This window comes from Cuculus canorus, chromosome 3 (assembly GCF_017976375.1).
Source record: "Cuculus canorus isolate bCucCan1 chromosome 3, bCucCan1.pri, whole genome shotgun sequence".
NCBI lineage: Eukaryota > Metazoa > Chordata > Aves > Cuculiformes > Cuculidae > Cuculus > Cuculus canorus.
Genome location: NC_071403.1, coordinates 72,229,296 through 72,248,593, shown reverse-complemented (window position 1 = coordinate 72,248,593; position 19,298 = coordinate 72,229,296). Strand labels below are relative to the sequence as shown.

At 40.6% G+C, this 19,298-nt stretch overlaps 1 protein-coding gene across 30 annotated transcripts in view; it reads left to right on the top strand.

Moving 5' to 3' along the window:
* The window catches only part of NRXN1 (neurexin 1), a 771,544-nt gene that overhangs the window by 621,851 nt on the left and 130,395 nt on the right, over positions 1-19,298 (top strand). For all 30 annotated transcript variants that reach the window (XM_054061852.1, XM_054061851.1, XM_054061849.1 and 27 more), the window contains one exon: positions 13,776-13,947. In XM_054061852.1, the coding sequence (XP_053917827.1) occupies positions 13,776-13,947 (172 nt within the window). The remainder of the gene's footprint in view (positions 1-13,775; positions 13,948-19,298) is intronic.

Sequence of the window (19,298 nt, the reverse complement as noted above, 5' to 3'; positions counted from 1 at the left end):
CCTTAACGATCATTCAGTTCTACCCACCCTGCCAAGGGCAGGGACACCTCCATTTAAACCTGGCCTTGAACATTTCCAGGGAGGGAGAATCCATAACTTCTCTGGGCAACCTGTGCCACTGCCTCACCACCTTCATAGTGAAGAACTTCTTCCTAATGTCTAATCTAAACCTTCCCCTTTCCAATTTAAAGCCATTCCTCCTCATCCTATCACGACATGCCCTTGTAAAAAGTCCCTCCCAGCCTTCTTGTTGGCCCCTTTCAGATACCGGAAGGCCACAATATGGTCTCCCCAGAGCCTTCTCTTCTCCAGACTGAACAACCCCTACCCTTTCAGCCTGTCATCATAGCAGAGGTGTTCCATTCCTCTGATCGAGCATCTTTGCAGCTCTCCTCTGGACCCGTTCGAACAGTTTCATATCCTTCTTATGTTGGGGATTCCAGAACTGGACACAATACACCAGGTGGGGTCTCATGAGAATGGAGTAGATGGGGAGAATCACCTCCCATGACCTGCTGTCCGTGCTGCTTTTGATGCAGCTCAGGATACAGTTAACTTTCCTCACTGTGAGTTAACTCCCGGTTTGGTTGTGTGTTATTCACTCAGGGTTAGCCTTTTCGAAGTGCTGACAGGCTGCTTCTAAACACGATTAAGTTTATTCGCAACCTCGCATTTTGAGGACTGTATTGTTGGAGGTGCTCATGCTATTTTGCACCACTTCCTTTGAAAATTTCTTCCTTTTAAAAGCTGTTCATGAACGCTAATGTTTTCCTATAAGAAGCCCTTTCATTACTTTGAGGCATTTATCTTCCATGTAGTGTTTTTTTTGGTTTGTATTGTTTTTTTTAAGATACCAAGGCAATGTTGTTCAAACCTCGGGGGCTGTAGCAGAGAAGAGCATAGAGGTAGCTATCAGATTTTGTTTTCTCCTTCCAGCTGCCAGTTGGATTTCACAGTCCAGTCAATGAAAGCTGTTTGATCACTTCATGTGCTACATGTATTCGATGTAAGAATTTTTACATGCTTTGCAGCATTATACGATCAAAAGAAACAAGATCCTCTGGTATAGCATTGATAATGGGCTACTCTGCACTGTGTATCTCGGCACAGCATGGAGGGAAATTGTCAAATTGGGTTTGATTCTGAAAGTTCTTCAAGATGAAGAAAGATAAGATAAAGAAAACTACTACTAGCAAGAAGAATATAAATGGTATTAAAGCTTGCTGTGGAATGACTCTACACTTGATGATAAGAGAAGGAAAGCTAGCAATGGAAAAAAGATAGGATTGCTTAGAAAACATGACAAGAACCAGCCCATGCCTTTCTGCAGGGAACCCAAGCCCATCCTGTGGCATGTGGTAGCTGTGCTGTCTGGGAATTGCATAGCTATGTTTCCTTGTGAGAGGCCTTTTCACTGTACATAGTGAAGCCTTTATCATATAATCAATTATTTTGTTTTGGTTTGTTGGTTCTTTTGGGTTCTGCTTAACTCTTTTGCAGATATTAATTGTTTCAGATATACAGTAAGTTTTTTAAGTGAGAATATTGTATCTTATTCACTTTACAGACAGGAGGCAAAAGTATTAACCTAGGTGCACTATTCATAGAGTCAAGGAATGGTTTGGGTTGGAAAGGACTTGAAAGCCTGTCCAGTTCCAACCACCCTGCCATGGACAACTTCCACTGGATCAGGTTGCTAAAAATTCCATTCAGCCTGGCCTTGAGCTTCTCCAGGGATGGGGCTTCCATGACTTTTCTGGGCAATACTTCCAGTGCCTAACCAACCTCACAGTAAATAATTTCCCTGCACTCCCTGATAAAAAGCGCCTCCCCAGCTTTCCTGTAGGCTTCCTTTATTATTATATAGATATATTTATCTTTGTTTATTATTTTTATTTTATTTTTTTTATTTATTTATTTCTCAGATGCCCGGCTTTAAACCACTTTGTGGGCTGTTTTTTTGCACGTGTTTTTTTGTTTTGGGTTTGTTTGGGTTTTTAGGTTTTTTTGTTTGTTTGTTTGTTTTTTTGTTGGTTGTGGGGTTTTTTGTAAAGTCCATGGCAACTACAAGTATTGGCAGCCAAGCTACATTTGGAAGAGGTTTCCAATTGGAGACCCCAAAGCAAGAGAAGAAGGGTTAGGAAATCAAAAGAAGTGTAACCAGCAGATCAAAGGAGAAGATTTTGCCCCTCTGCTCTCATGAGACCTCACCTAGAGCCATGTGTTCAGTTCTGGAATCCTCAGCACAGGAAGGGTGTGGGTCTGTTAGAGTGAATCCAGAGGAGGACATGAAGATGAACCAAGGGGGCTGGAGCACCTCCCACTGGAAGGCAGGCTGAGAGAGTTCGGGTTGCTCAGCCTGGAGAGAGATCTCTCTGAGGAGACCTTATAGCAGCCTTCCAGTACTGAAAGCAGGCTACAGGAAAGCTGGGGAGGGGCTTTTGTTCAAGGAGTGCACGGATAGGATGAGGGCGAATGGTTTTAAGCTGAAAGAGGGGAGATTTATATGAGAAATTAGGAAGAAACTCTTCGTGATGAGGGCAGTGAGGCACTGGCCCGGGATCCCCAGAGGGGTGGTGGATAACCCCATCCCTGGAGGTGTTCAAGTCCAGGTTGGAAAAGGTTTTGAGGAACCTGATCCAGTGAGAGGTGTCCCTGCGCGTGGCAGGGGGTTGGAACTGGATGGGCTTTAAAGTCCCTTCCAACCCAAACCATTCCTTGGTTCTATGAAACAATTCTGGAAATACGTTTTTATAGAGGCAATCAGAACAACAGAGGAATGCAAAGTCTGCATTTAAAGTGTTTAAAAAGTACTTTGTCCCAGTGTGTCTGGTAGGCCTCTGGGAATACTCAAGATTGTCATTAATATTAAAGGGAAGCTTATCAAATGATAGCATGAATGGCAGGTAGGTGTTCATTTTTCATTAAGGTTCAATAAAAGTTGGGTTTCTGATACCATTTTTGGTTTTTAATAATTTCTTATGGGAGAAGCCCTTTGACTTGAATTCTCAAAGATTTATTACTTGTCTTTTCATGAGCATGTGTGTTGATCATATGGCTATTAATCATTGAGCACAAAAGCCTGCTTGAGAATTTGCTGATTCTTCGCTTCTGCTCCAGTTATCCTTCCTTCTGTCTCTGGTTTTGGATTTCTTTCAGACACACAAATTATCAGAAGAGTTTGTGAAGTCTTACTAAGCACAGAAGTCAATACCCTTAAAACAGCACAATTTCCACTGAGGATTAGATTGTACCAATATTAAGGTGCTACTCATTTGCGGTTTGTAGAAGTATCTTTACACCTTTGGATAACTGTATTTAGTCTTGGGAACATGACTTTAAGTATTTCTGTATAAAACACTATGAAAAACTGGAAAGCAACCTCATCTTCAAATCTCACATTGATTATCTGGAAACATGCCTTGATGTCTGAGTGTGAGGAGGAACAGTATTTGTCACCGATGGGCCAAGGCCAATTTAATGAAATTCATTAAGGCCAATTACTAGGTTTTGCACTTGGGTAACAACAACCCCATGCAACCCTACAGTCTTGGGAAAGGGTGGCTAGAAACTGCCCCTCAGAAAAGGACTTGGGAGTGCTGGTCGACAGCAGCTGAACGTGAGTCAGCAGTGTGCCCAGGTGGCCAAGAAGGTCAGCAGCATCCTGGCTTCTATCAAAAATGGTGTTCCCAGCATGAACAGGAAAGTGATCGTACCCCAATATTCAGCACCAGTGAGGCTGTGCCTTGAATCTTGTGTTCAGTTTTGGGCCCCTCAGTACAAGAAAGACATTGAAGGGCTGGAGCTTGTCCAGAGGAGGGGAACAGAGCTGGTGAAGGGGCTGGAGTGCAAGTCTTATGACGAGCAGCTAAGGGAACTGGAGTTGTTTAGCCTTGAGAAAAGGAGGCTGAGAGAGCACCTTATTGCTCTCTACAACTATTGCTGGGGGTTTCCCTATCCCTGGGGGTGTTCAAAAACTGGCTAGGTGTGGTACTTTGTGACGTGGTTTAGTAGGCATGTTGGTATTGTGTTGATGGTTGGACTGGATGGTTTCCAAATATAATGATTCTATGATTTTGAGTAGCTGGAGTTCCCAATGGGTGTACTATTATTCATCAGGCTGGGTGTACTGTATTTGAGGTGCACAATCTCACGGGTGTCTGCCTACACAGAAAAGAAGTGTGAAGAACAACATCAAGGCATGTGAGTTGCCTTGCCCAGTAGTTAAAAGACTTTGTTTTCATTCAAATTAAGCTCTGTTTGTTGTAACAGCATCTTTAGTCTCTTCAACCCATCCATATCATCTCACCACAACTGGGAATACTTAGTGAGACAGGAGCAAGGTCGAGACATTTCTGTGCTACATGCTGTTTTGACAGGAAGAACCCTGTTAAGGGCTGATGTCTTAAATTGTTCTTTTTCAGAGAAAATACGCAGTAAATTTAATTTTCTGTATTGTAGTAATGATGCTGAGTGGATAATAAGATGCAGCATGCTGCTGCTGCTGCGGGCTCTGCACCATATGTCTTCCATAACTGTTGCATTTTGGGGGGCTGGTTGTTAGAGTAATTGTATCGTCTAAGTAATTCATCATCAAAGTAACCTGAAATAATACAGCTATGATATAGAGCAGGGAGAATTGCAGTGTTTAAAACTAAACAGGAAAATTGCAGTCTGAGAGCTGAAGTGTCAGAGTTGTAGATTCATAAATATTTCTACATCTTCAACTTGCTGAGCTTTATGTATAAATCAAATTGCTGTAACAACACTTAAAGCAGAGTGTGAGGACACTTATTTTAAAGCAAAAAGTGCTACAAGTCATTATTTCATAGTAACAAAGAGTACTTGATTCCTGCTTTGAAACACTGGGACAGTGAACACTTCTATGGTAGCTTCTTTCCAGGCCATTTGTTCTGTGATCTCATATGTGTCATCACTCTGATATGAGTGCAGGATCCTGTGCCTGAGTCAAGGCAATCCTAAGCACAATTAGAGGCTGGGCAGAGAATGGATTGTGAGCAGCACTGAAGAGAAGGACTTAGGGGTGCTGGTGGATGAGAAGCTCAACATGGCATGGCAGTGGGCTCTTGCAGTCCAGAAGGTCAACCGTATCCTGGTCTGCATCCAAAGCAGTGGGATCAGCAGGGCAAGGGAGGGAATTCTGCCCCTCTGCTCTTATGAGACCTCACCTAGAGCCATGTGTTCAGTTCCGGAGTCCTCAGCACAGGAAGGGTGTAGATCTGTTAGAGTGAATCCAAAGGGGGACATGAAGACTATCCAAGGGCTGGAGCACCCCCCATTGGAGGGCAGGCTGAGAGAGTTGGGGTTGTTCAGCCTGGAGAGAGAAGTCTCTGAGGAGACCTTATAGCAACCTTCCAGTACTGAAAGGGGCTACAGGAAAGCTGGGGAGGGGCTCTTTATCAGGAATGCAGGGACAATAAGAGGGGAAACTGTTTTAAGCTATTAAGGGGAGATTGAGATGAGATCTTAGTAAGAAATGTTTTCCTGTGAGGGTGGTGAGGCAGTGACAGAGGTCGCCCTGAGAAATGCTGAATGCCCCCTCTCTGGAGCTGTTCAGGCCAGGCTGGATGGGGCTATGAGTAACCCGATCCAGTGGAAGGTGTCCCTGCCCATTGCAGGGGTTTGGAACCGGATGAGATTTGAGGTCCCTTCCAACTTGAATCATTCTAAGAGTCTATGATTTTGTGACATAAAAATAATCATTTTAAGTCATGTGTAAATTCTTCCACTTAGTGAGCCACTTAGGTAGTTTTTTTGCTGGTGCGCCTCAGCTGTAAATTAGGTTGATGCTGGGCTTGTATTTCCTTTACCTCCTCTAAGAGTCATTAGTTTAAGGTTAGAAGCTGCTTAATTTTTATAGAGCAACACTTAACAGTGCAATAGCTCTGGTAGCATCTGTATGTATCTGCATACATAATATTGTTACAGTGACAGTGCTATTTCTTATATGTCAACCCAGGGCATCCAGTGAACAACGAATATTTATTATTTCTCTATTGATTCAGAAAATCTAGATAGCGTAAGGGCGTGAAACTGGGGTCATTTAAAGGGTTATGAAATGATCTTACAGATCTTCCAAACAAAATGTGAGAACAAAACATGTTGCAAAATCTCTTTTCATGTCCCTTTAACAAAAGTCATGAAGCAGTTGAGCAAGGTTCCCAAAATTAGGGGAGGAAAAAGAAGTTTGTTGCTGTATATTTATGATTATGTAGCTGTTTCTCAAGTGTTTCCTACTGTCTCTTGAAGAATCTTGGGACCCTTCATATGAGAAAGATATTGAGCTGCTGGAACAAGTCTAGAGGAGGACAAGAAGGCTGGTGAAGGGGCTGGAGAACAAGCCTTATGAGGAACGGCTGAGGAAACTGGAGTTGTTTAGCCTGGAGAAGAGGAGGCTGAGGGTTGACCTTATCACTCTCTACAACTACCTGAAAGGAGGTTGTAGTGAGCTTGGTGTTGGTCTCTCCTCCAAGTAACAGGTGATAGGACAAGATGAAATGGCCTCAGGATGCGCCAGCGTAGGTTTAGACTGGACATTAGGAAAAAATTATTTACTGAAAGAGTGGTGAAGCATTGGAATAGGCTGCCCAGGGAAGTGGTGGAGTCACCATACCTGAAGAGGTTCAAAAACCATGTAGACCTGGCACTTCAGGACATAGTTTAGTAGTCATGGTGATGTTGGGCTGACGGTTGGACTGGATGACCGTAGAGGTCTTTTCCAACCTCAACAATTCTATGATTCTCCAATCTTGGTGTAGATGAGGGAGTTTGTGCTTAAGCGTGCACAGGTGCTGCAGGAAATATTGGTGATATATGTGGCTCTGCAGATATTTTTCCAGTCTGAATTAGATGAATAGTGGTGTAGCATAGTGTCAAGCAGCAATTTCAAATTGGATTGGTGTGTGCAAACAGGTACCACAGAGCTGACGTGGCTTTTTGGAGGAATCTAAGGGTCAGGTTTGGATTCTAGCCATCACTTAAGCCAAGTAATTATATCTCTCAAGTCATGAAAAATATTACTGAATGCAAGCATGCAGCATGCTGGAGGCTCAACAAGACCAGTCAGCTGTAGATAAAGTCTGACAGAGCATTTTGCAGGGCAGTATTGCAACTTCATCCCTCTAGTCCCACTGTCCTGTGGACCAGGAGGCTGAGAATCAAGTAAAGAAAAAATCTTGCCAGAAGCAAGTCCAGTGAGGAAAGAAGAACCAGTATAATTGCTGGGAGACTGGATTGAGAGGAAGCCTGCTTTGATACATGGTCCTCAGATCTGATATAGAACCATAGAATCATAGAAAGGTTTGGGTTGGAAGGGACCTTAAAGATCACCCCAAATGAGGGTAATAAAATCAGTGTCACTTGCACAACATATCACAAAATAAAATTAGTATCACTTGTACAGCTCATCACACCTCCAGCTGGAAAAAAATTGAGAATTTAGTTTAAAATCATGGAATTTAACATGATTTTCAGTTCTTTCTACTAGTCTGCCGATGCAGTGGCCTGCAAGGCTTTGGGTTTAAAAGTTTTCTGTGTAATTGTTTTAAAAATTGTTTTAAAATTAAAAATTGGAGTTTTTTTCATCATCTAAGTTCTACAGAGCTGTGGATTTAAGAAATTAGCATATCAGGAAAGTTACCAATAAACAGTGAGAACTGGCAAGAAAGAACCCTCAGAAAAGCTCAGTTTCCTCTCGTAGCCTTAGTAAAGAGAGAAGTTTGGGTTGTTTGTGGAGTTTGGTTGGTTTTTTTTCCCAACTTCTGGGAAAAGAAAGAGAAATCAAACAGTTCCACACTTTGATAGGCAGGTGCCAGTCTATCAAAGGCTGAATGCAGGGTGAGTGCACCCTATCAGACATCAGCAAAGGTCTTTGCTTCCTTGCTTGAAGCGATAACTTTGCCCGCTGCTGCTCTGACAAGGTTTTTAAGCCCTTCCTGCATTTTCTACACTGTGTCAACCACTGATATACTGAAAGCTATAATCCATCCCAGAAAATAGTTACCTGTCTGAAGTCATGAAGGAACACACAACCTGACTTTAAGTACTCAAGATGAGGAATGACATGAGGATGCCTGTGCCTGTGGTGCATTGTCTTGCAGTTAAATAAAAAGTAAATAAATTTGATTACTGTTGATAAAAATTAGGTTGAGTATTTTATCACTTCTCATAGAGAAAAGTAGTACCAAAAATGTATAAAAATTCATTTATGAGGTGAGGTTAATGACCTGAGAGTGTGAATTTTAAGCCTCATATCCTGAGTGTTAACTCCATTCATTGGTATGTAAAAGAAGAATTCAGTTAAAGAACTTTTCCCAGACTTTTTATGTTGTCTGTGTCATTCCCAGGAAGCATTTCCTCTGGAAGATACTAGACAGTAATATGAAATATTGACATGTCATTAACTGAAATATATGTAGTTACTCAGTTAATCTTGGAGTTCAAATGTCATTATGTATCCTTTGCTTCCTGAGCAAACAGGAAGAGAATATTTTAGACCTGCATTTTCTTATAGAATTCAGAAAACCAGGAATTATTTTAATATTTTGCGTACATTCCTATAATATAGAACATTAGAGGGGGCTTCAGGAAAGCTGGAGAGGGAATAGTTTTCAGCTGAAAGAGTAGAGATTTAGATGAGATAGTAGGAATAATCTCTTTACTGTGAGGGTGGTGAGGCAGTGGCTTAGGTTGCCCAGAATATTTGTGGGTGCCCCATCCCTGGAGATGTTCAAGGCCAGGCTAGGTGAGGCTTTGAGCAACCTGATGCAGTGGAAGGTGTCCCTGCTAAGAACAAGGGGGTTGGAACTGGCTGGAGGTTAAGGTCCCTTCCAACTTAAACCATTCTGTGATTATGTTTGAGTGAAAATGATCTTGCTCCTCTTAATAAAACTCAAGACGCTTATTCTTCAATAAAATCAAAGTAAACTATTGGGTAGTTCTAAGTCTTTATTATCACATTCACCAGCAAGTTGTGCGCTGGGGACTGACACTATAAGACGCAAGCAGGTACGTTTGAATTTCTTTTTCTCTATTAGTTCACCTGTGGGATTCATGGTATTATTGCTTTTCTTTGGAACTGGTTACAGGTTGTAAATATTATGAGCTTAGGTTGTCTGAGGTCTCTTCTGAAACTGCTGGTGTGCAAAAGTCGCACAGGCTCATGTTTGATTGATTCCAGAATTATTACTACAGAGAGCAGTAAAACCTTGCTGATGCTGTAGGAAATATCACTTTTCTGGAGGTAGATATGTATATATATTTTGTACTTGCATAGGTTTTACTGCATTTGGAGTTGGCAGATCAGTAACACTGGACTAGGGTCCAACAGGGAACAAATTACGCTGTCGGCTGCTGGCTTGATTTGCATTTCAAGTTTCTCACTTTGTTCTCAGGTTCATCAGCATTCTGGGTGCTTCGTCAGAAGCCTGTTAAAGCCAAGGTAGAAGTATTTAGAATACACAATTCATAAAAGGTGTTTGATAATGTTCCGTTGGAGTTGCCAGAATACAATAGTAGCTGCCAGTGCTTTTGAAGACAAAATGTTTTGAAATGATTGGTATATACACGTGCATGCACGCATGCCTATACCGTGAACAGTCAAAACCTCTAGTATTTCAGAGTACATTAGGAACATAGGATTGGAGATATATATATCTCATGCTTTTATCTGACTGCTTTGAAGCCATTAACGTGTTTATCACTGCCCTGTGAGCTTGGACTCCTACAAGTGGCTGGAGAGCAGAAGTTAAACTGTAGGAAAGCCTACACTGCAGAAATGCATAGGGGTACTTTAGGTAACAACAAATAAGCTTATTTGCCTGTTGTGGTATTGAGGAAAGTCAACTTTGCCTCAGGAACAGGAGAGCTACATGGCCAAAACACCTCCACACCAACAGTTCGGTTTTCTGAAGAGCTGCTGGTGGGACTTAAAGGTGTTACATTGTTCATCTGTAGGTGAATCGGAGATCTCTGTGCGGCTTTGTCCCAGGGAGCAGTGGCGGTGATGTGATGGTTGTGGCAGGATTCATAGCACCTTCTGACTCAAAGTTCAAAATTTCCGGAGACAAAACAATATTTACACAGCTTTTGAAATGCTTATCTCTTCTCCTGAAGGTGTGTCCTCATTTCTGGCCTCTCTCAGAAATAATATTGCAGGGTCTCCTGTCTCCTACGTCTCCACTTAGTTACTGTGACCTTCCCAGTTCAGATTAGATAAAGGCACAGTAGGAAAACATCTTGATTTCACTGCTATGTTCTCTCACCACAGGGTGAGACTGAGAAAAATAAAACACAGGTAAATAAGCATGAACAGCGTGGTGGGCTTCTAAGGGCCCTGTGCACAGAGTTGTTTTTTACCAGAGGAGCTCCAAAATTGTCGTCTTTGCTAGTGAGCAAACATAACCCTCTAGAAATATAAGCCTGAAATGCTGTGCTATTTCAGGTCACCAGCAAAGATAACATCATTCAACAGTAATGTTGCCTTACTGTGGTACTTAGTAATGCCCAAATATTTCTATAGTGCCTGTCATCAGGGTGCTGAAGAGGGAAGCACTCATTCAGTATTTGTCTGATGCTGGTTCTGATAGGAAGAATAACTTCCGTGTTATTATGAATGAACAAACGATAAAGGAATATTTCTGCTACTGCACTTACGCAACTGAGGCTGGCAAAGGTTAAGAAGCAAAAATAGTAATTTAACATGCTACAGTTTTATTATTCTCTTCTCTTCCTGCACTATCATGTTGCTCCAAAAAGAAGAGAAAATAAAAAGCAGTTCTTTGTAATGGGCTACAGACCCCTTATGTTAAGGATCACAGGACTGAGAGTTGAGATCTGGTTATCTCAGCAGGTTACTGTATATCAGCTGGTCCACGATAACTGTATTTTCGCATGGTCTCAACCAATGACACATGAAAAATAATGTGACTTATGTTATCTTGTAGTGAAGAAGGAGTACGGTGAGTCAGACTACTGCATGGTTATGTGAGGGCTTAACCCCCCCCCAATCTACATACAGAGGTGCTTATCACAGCTCAGCTGATACATGGTGACTTATTGCTTTGGGGTAGTGTCATCAACTGTCTGGGCCCATTTGTTGTTGAGTCTTTGCATTATGTTTTATTTTGTGGTTCTAAAGGGTTGAACACAAGGGGATTGTAGTCCATATCATGTTTAGCATGATGTTTAGGAGTCAAATATGGATATAACATTAAAGAGGACTTAAATGTGAAGCATGGATTTGCTTTTTTTGTTTGATGGGAGTTTATGTAAATGCCCGCAGACAGTGAAGAAATGTGAAAAAATGAATCATATCCTTTAAATATGGAGTTTTTTCATGTTCTTAGCTACACAAATATATTAGAAACAGAACAAAAAAATTACTATAGAATGTTATCTGCTCTTTGGGTGATATTCTTTGCTATTGGAGCTGCGTGCTTGGTGTCTGTGCACAGTGCTTCTGTACAAATGGAGGCAAGTCAGGGAAACTTGATTTTTTTTTCACTAAATATATGTATCAAATGAGGCTAAAAGTCTGCCTCCATGTCTACAAAGCATTCATTTCACTTGCCAGTACCTGACCTTTTACAGTGGTAACATGGTAACCACTGCAACACCACATTCTCCTGCTTTCCAAAAGCTGCTGATGTCTTTACCTTTAAGCCCACTTAATTTTGCCTGCACCTGGTGTGCTCACTCCAAAGTGGTTTTTATTTCCTTGTATTTTTTTTTTTATCTAAAATATTATATGTATACACATATATATAGCAACTAGGAAAGCAGGTATGTAAAGTGTAGATTATATTTATGGAGCACCATAAAATTAGTTAGCTTTTTTAATCCTCAAAGCCTTTGATTTCTTGAAAGTACTGTGAAAAGAGATGCATATGCCATTATCATTACATGCAGGTTTTTTTGCATTTCATAAATTAGTACAAGAGGAGATTTCTTTAAAGCCAGAACATTATATTTCTTTGTGTATACATTTCTGTACAGAGTAAGCATATGAGTAAAATGAGTGATGCATCCATGAGAGAAAAAGGGATAAAATCTATTCTGAGCCATAGTTGAACAATTTGAAATAAAATAAAGCTTCGTTTATTCTCCCAAGTGAACTGGGAGATGGCTCTACACTTCGCACGAGAAGAAAAAGGTATGCTGAGTAAGGTGAATTGACACCATGTAGGTATGGAAAAGTAGGAGGAGCAGCAGGTAGGGAGATGTTAAACCAATCTGCAGGAAAAAGGAGGAATGTTTAGAACATGATTTAAACAACTGCACAGCTAAAAAAAGATATACTCTACAAAGTCATTATGCAAATCTCAGCAGGGAACGATGCTTTCACTGTTTTAAAACCAGATCATAGCTGAAGAGGTGATGACAGTGCCATAGTGTTGAGGGGCTTCCTCCAGAGGTGTTCAGCAGCTGCTCAACTGTTTATCTGGAATACATGAGAGCTATTGGAAAATAAAGCCAGGTATTTGAAAAGAGAACAGATAAAGTGGAAGAACTCCTGAGTTCACTGCTTGGGAGACTTCTGGAGACAAGGAGCTGCAGGATGCACTTACTGCAAGGAGTGGTGCCAGAGTAGCAAGAGAAAGAGGGAGCAGACACAAAAGCTGTGTGGGAGTGGTGAAGCTGGGTCTAGAAAGACTGAAGTAAGTGACCAAGGGGTACAAAGTGAAGTGTTTTGTTGTGTTTCATCTGGTGGTGTAAAACTTCAAGAAGTTTTTTAACTTTTAAGAAGGAATTACCAGTAATAGGAAATTTCACGTAAGATTGTACTTACTGTGCACAAGCCCCTAATCTCATACAGGGCAGTGCTTTTCTTTTTTCCTCATTAGTTCACCAAGTGTCCTTATTCAGGAACAGAATTGATTCTATAGAAGATAAACAAATACAACAAAACTATTAAGTTAAACTTTTAACGGGCATTAAAAGACCCTGTTAAAATGTAAATGTCACATTAGAGAGAGCTTCTTAATGATTAAAGGAAAATAAAAATGAAAATGTTCTGATATCACAATCATCTGGAATATCTACAGCTTGGTTCTAAGTATGAATGTACATGCAAAGTTCTTTTAGCCCTAGGCCCCGTCAGACACAGTAATTCACAGGCAAATGCCAGCAAAAAGCCCATGTCTCAGTCCTTAGTGGGAAAAAGATGTGATCCCAGTGTCCTTTTTGGTCAGTCAGTCTGTTCTTGTCTTCTACAATGGGATGCAAAGAAATCTCTTCATTAGGTAAAAACAAAAAAGAAGTTTCCTCCTTTGTTATCATTTGTACAGACTCTGAGAATGAATGAGGTTTGGGAGAAGGAAGTTCTGGAGTTGGACCTTAGATTTTACATCCAGGAAATCCTCAAACCTCTTCTGAGTGACACTACAAGGCTTTACAATTTGAATGCGTAAAAGGAAAAATGATGTTTAATCCTTGTGGAGGTGAGGGAGGGGACAAAGAAGATGACTTCAGCTTTCCTACTCCTTTCCCCCTCCTTACCTTGCTCTGAATCCCTTGGAAAATGAGAGAACTCAGTTGGGTGAACTAACTCATTTGGAATATCAATTGCCCATCACAGAGACATCCCGGGCTTGTCATTGTCACGTGCAAATATTCAGAAGCTACATCTGAGGAGGGAAGATGTTGCTAGAAATCTTGTCCTGTATGACACGCTGTCTCTAGTTCTTGGTAAAACAAATCTTAATTAGTTCTTCTTTTTCTTCTTCCCCTTTTCTTTTCTTTTTTTAAACATGCAGCACCAGGGAAAAATTGGAGTTAAATTTAATGTTGGAACTGATGACATCTCTATTGAAGAGATCAACGCAATCATTAATGATGGAAAATACCATGTAGTACGTTTCACAAGAAGTGGTGGCAATGCCACATTACAGGTGGACAACTGGCCAGTTATCGAACGTTACCCAGCAGGTAAGGGCTTCCACAAACACTTGTGAGTAAGAGGGTGGGGGATGCGTGGAGTTTGGTTCATTTTGTTTCTCTTTGAATATGATGTCAGGTCCTTTGTAGTGTTTTAGTAGCTGATTTAAGTAGTTTAAAAGTCCGGAGCAATGTGCATTTTATGATGATGGCATTTCCTGAGTGAATTTAAAAGCACAAGTTATGACTGGAAGTGGAAAAATACAGTTATGAAGGCATGAAATAGTGGTTTTGTTTCTTGTTTTCATTTGGTTTTATTGGATTATGGTTTTAGGGGGGAAAAAAAGGCTTTGACAAAAGCTACACAGTAAAGTGACTCCTAAATCAATCCCCGAGTGATGGGGTAAAATCTTTATGGAGGAAAAGGTTGTCTGTGTTCTTTTAATTACAAGTCATTATTAAAACAGTCTGGAGCTCACAAATGGAGCAGAAGTGTTCCAGCTGGCATAACCCAAAAGGTGTATCAGTTACCAGTTGTACAACTAACCAACCAAATTAAGATGCCTTAATTTAAAGTGCAAACTGCAGACTATTACTTACGCAAATGGTGCTGGTGACTTGAACACAACTACTTATGTGGATGCAGAGTTGCCTTAATGGGGCCATATTTAATTTTATGTGAATGCCATGCACTGAAGATGACTGTGTTACTAATTTTATTTGTTTTTAAAGGCAGCAGTTTTTTTCAGATACGCAAATCCTCTCTTACAGAATAGGATTATTGAGCTGTTAATAGTAACTCACAAACCTGCACGTTATCTGTTAACAGCTAGGAGGTGTTCACATTGTTAAACAAAAGACAACAAACCCAGAGATGTAAATGAAAGGCACTCTGATTTGCATATTTGCTGTTACGTAAATGCCAGTTCTGATTTATCTGTTTAAAAGGAAAAAGTCTTAATTTTGGGGGTGAGGTGAGACAGCAGGATGTGTTTCTCTAAGGAATGCAGAAGCCATTCCTCGTGGTAATTAACAGTATTTTGAGTTTACAGGGTTTGGGGGTTTTGTGGCATTTGAGCTATAGTATGGCCATTCACCTGACTTCTTAAAAAACACACTTGAAATATAACACTTCAGATCATTTCTTGATCTAAAATAAAAATGAAAGTGTGCATTATAAATTGTGTTATGTATATCAGAAGCTTTTGAAAACCGCACCTGTGTGCTGATGCGCTATGAATGAATGACAGTTTGGGCGGTTCGAAACAATTAAAGACTTCAATTGAGACACATGTCTGAGAAGTGGCAAACTCTTGAGGAAAACGGGGATGTGGAATGAATTATGTCCTGTCATCTTTCAGCTATTCCTGTTTCCCCGTTACTCACCTTGTTTGCTCACTCTTGCAGTGGTTGGTAAGTTATAGCTGAAATAAGGTGGTGGTAGCTGGGGAGGAGTGTCGCTTGGCCTGTTTTTTTTTGTTTATTTTCTTTTTTTTTTCTTTTCTGTGACCTAAAACAATGAAAAAACAACAATGAGCATGAAAATATTTTTCTTCTCTGTTCTGTTTCTTCAAGAAAATACAAAGTGGCTACAACAACGACAAACTGCAGTTGTGTTCTGAAGATAGTGCACACAGAATTTGTTTATACCAAACAGAGATCAATTTAGAAAACAGAGTGATTTTCCTGGCATAGGATGAGTGGAAGGGAAAGAGGTTGGTGTTTTCTTTGAAAGAGGAAGACAAAAAATTAGAGCTCCTTGAGCTTCCTTTAGCAAGCTGCATTTCAAGGCATTTTCACTTGCTTCATCAACCTTGCTTTACTCCTGTTTATACTCTTCATTGAAACCCATTTAAACACTGGTTCCTTCACAGAGTGGCAGTAGCACTCCTTTTAGAAAAGACTCAGGCTTGTCCAGAAAACTCTGCTGCCTTTGAGCAGGGTTCATACTTCTCTGAAGATATTAATGGTACCATATTAAAAGCTATCACTGTCATTCCAGTCCTAAAAGTAGTAATTCCAAAGTTGATGCCTTAAAGATATCATTCAACACAGTTTGGCAAACGCTGCTTCATCCTAATTAGATGTGTTGATGATGTGGCATGTTTAGGGACTGACAGTACTTGGATAACACTCTAACTTACTCTTTGTTCACATTTAGGATGGACAACACATTGCAGTTGTACAACATGGGCCAAATTTGATCTGGTTTTGTGTGAGAGAGGGCTCATTAGCTTTAATTTCAGTGCTGGAAAGCATATTTTGGGGTTTTTTGTGCCTGTTTTCTGAATTGTTTCTTTCTGTATAATTTCTCAAAGTGCCTGAACCACTGTACATAAGCACAGATTTATCCCTTCTGCTTCTGAGTTTTTAAAAATTAAATATAGAAACAAGGTAAGACCAGCAGCTTAATTAGTAGGTTTGTTGTTCTTAAATATACTGGATTTCTTTTTTTCCTAAATAAAGTAATATAAAGAAAGCAGTTGATTCCGTAAAGCATAGCAACTGATTGCTTCTTCCCTTATGAGGGCAGATTATACTCTGAATTATACTTCTCTGAGTACAAGACATTGCTTGTTTGTGATTGCTTGTTTGAAAATATTGAGTGAAGATTTTCTGAGAGGAATGTCTGATCAGTGGATCAAGATTTTCCATTTTCATTACATGTGTAGCTTTAATACAGCGCCATCTCACTACTGCAGATAATGCCACCTAAGCCCCAATAGCAGACGATGTTGTGTCACTTGTTGGGGATGCTGTGGGTGCCCGTGTTGATAATCAAAGCAAGCATCTTTGTCAAAAGAGCTGTGGCCCTGTGTTAGGTTTTCTTGGGAAGCTTGTCTGGGCCAACACCCCTTCAGTTTGTATCTGAGTAGAGTTGAAATGAGAGCGCTGTAAAAGTAAAAGAGGTGTGAGTGACCAGTGGTAGGGGATAATTATCCTTGTAAAGGTGGCTGGCAGGTTTTAGAGCACAGTGGGGAAAGAAGTGTTTTAGTCCTAGACAAATGTGAAGAACTTGAGTGTTCTAAAGTGACTGAATGATTTTCAGGAAAAGAGGTTTAGCTTTAGGTATGTTTGTTCCTTAAGACTCCCATCAAAGTTAATTTTCTCTTTGTGTCAGTGAGAATGTCATATTAGTGACTTTTTAAGAGCTTGACTAAGATGCTCAGATTTGTATATTCCACCTTTCTTAACTAAATTCAATGTTACAGCTCTTTACTTAATGATTATCATCCCTTTACACTTTCCCAAAGAACTTCAATATTTCACCTTGGCCTCTTTCTTAGATAGTGATTTTCCATTAACTTATCTGGATGCAGTCTAATTTCCGATCATATAAACAGGAACGAGAAACCTGCTGACTGTGCAGTCAGAGTTCCTAATCGATAGACTAACCTCGTTTTCCATGCAGATCCTTTCGACTCCTTATAGCTTATCATGTCTGCTTCACGACTGATGTTGTGGCAAAGGGACTGCACTACAGCAGCAACTCCAGCTCCTATTGTGAATAGGCTGCTCTTGCACCATCGTTAGGTAATTATTCTACACTGAAATGTAGATTTGCAGAGAATGCGTTTATGGTGAGAAACCAAGGGACTTGTTAATTTGGGTCTAATTGAACTAAAAATTCAGGCCAAAGGTAAAACAAAATAATAGGAGATTAGGTTTAGTAATGTCAAAATATTAATTTTATTCAATATTGAATATTATTCAGTATTTTCTAAATAAAATGTTCTGATTTTTCATGTCAAGATTGCCCAGTGTTTATAGGGGATGTGGATAATCTGTGAAAATATTTCATTTAATTTGAAACAATCTTTTCTTCCTTATCTGAAAGAAAATCTGTTTCAAATCACATCAAATCGGTGGGATAAAGAAATCTTTCTCCCAGCAGTGCTCATAACCATATCTGGTTAACAAGAAAAACAATTTCCTCCATTTTCTAATTTAGTGGAGAAGGCTGGGAATTTTACCAGTCTGGGAGAGTATATCAGTACAAGTGAAATGCCTTTCTAGAGCCACAATAACTGCCATTTTTTGTGAAGGATTTTCAGAATTGCTTTTCTGTGAATAACTCCACACTTGCTGCAGTCAAAGGGAGTTTGCCTAATGCTGTGTCTTCTAAAAAATTTTGTGCAACCAATCATTTTACCAGCAAGCACCTACCCTTCAGAAATTGCATCATAATTCAAACTGATGCAAAATTTTCAGGATATAAGATGATCTGTTAGATATTGGCCAACTGCTCTATGGTTTCATAACTGTTCAGACTACTGGGAATACATAGCAGTTCCTGGGACCATAGAATCATAGAATGTGCTGAGTTCGAAGGGACTCACATGGATCATCAAGTCCAACTCCTATCCCTGCACAGGACAACCCAAACATTCATACCACGTCCCTGAGGGTGTTGGCCAAGCATTTCTGGAATATTTTCAGGCTTGGCACTGTAACTACTTCCCTGGGGAGCCTGTTCCAGTGCTCTACCACCCTTTGGGTGAAGAACCTTTTCCTAATATCTAACCTATCTCTCCCTGCCACATCTTCCTGCCGTTTCCTTGGGTCCTGTCACTGCCAGAGATAATGATCAGTGCCTGCTCCTCCTCCTCCTGCCCTTGTGAGGAAGCTGTAGGCTGTGATGAGGTCTCTCCTCATCTCTGTCTTCTCCAGGTTGAAAAGACCAAATGACTTAGCTGCACTTCATACAGCCTCCCTTCTAAACACTTCACCAACTTTGTGGCCTCCTCTGGACACTTTCCGGGAGGTTTATGTCCTTTTGATCCTGTGGCACCTAAAACTGCACCCAGTACTCCAGGTGGGGCTGCACCAGTGTGGAGCAGACCCTGCAGCAGTCTCGAAGATACATCCTGATATAGGCAAATATCTATAACAAAATCTTCCTGGTCATCTCTGCGTCTCTGGTCAGTCTTAGAAAAGCACAGCTTAGTTGCAGCTGTTCTCATGAACCTCACGGGTCAACAGATGTTGTCAGGGATGTGTCTGACAGACCTAGGTCTGACAGCACGAGCGTCTTGCACACGTTCACACAAGGAGATTGTCCAAAACACTGTCAGATTACTGGAACAGATGTATCTCTGTGTTTGCAGAATATAAATTACAATTGAGCATACGCCTCAAAGAAGAACCTCTACGAGAGCCCATGTACGTTGGCAGAAGATCAAACCACAGGCACAGTTAGTGCCAAGTGCCGCTGCAATATGGCACTCAGCAGCTGAAGCTCTTGAGACTTTGGTGTAATACAGAATAATTCTGCTCTGGGTTTGTTTTTTTGCTTTAACATTTAAGGTTAAATTTCTAAGAGAACATATGCTGTCTTAGGGATTTTTTCTGGATCTGTGAGCTAAAGGTTGCTATTGCTGAACATCCAAGGGCTCGTGGAT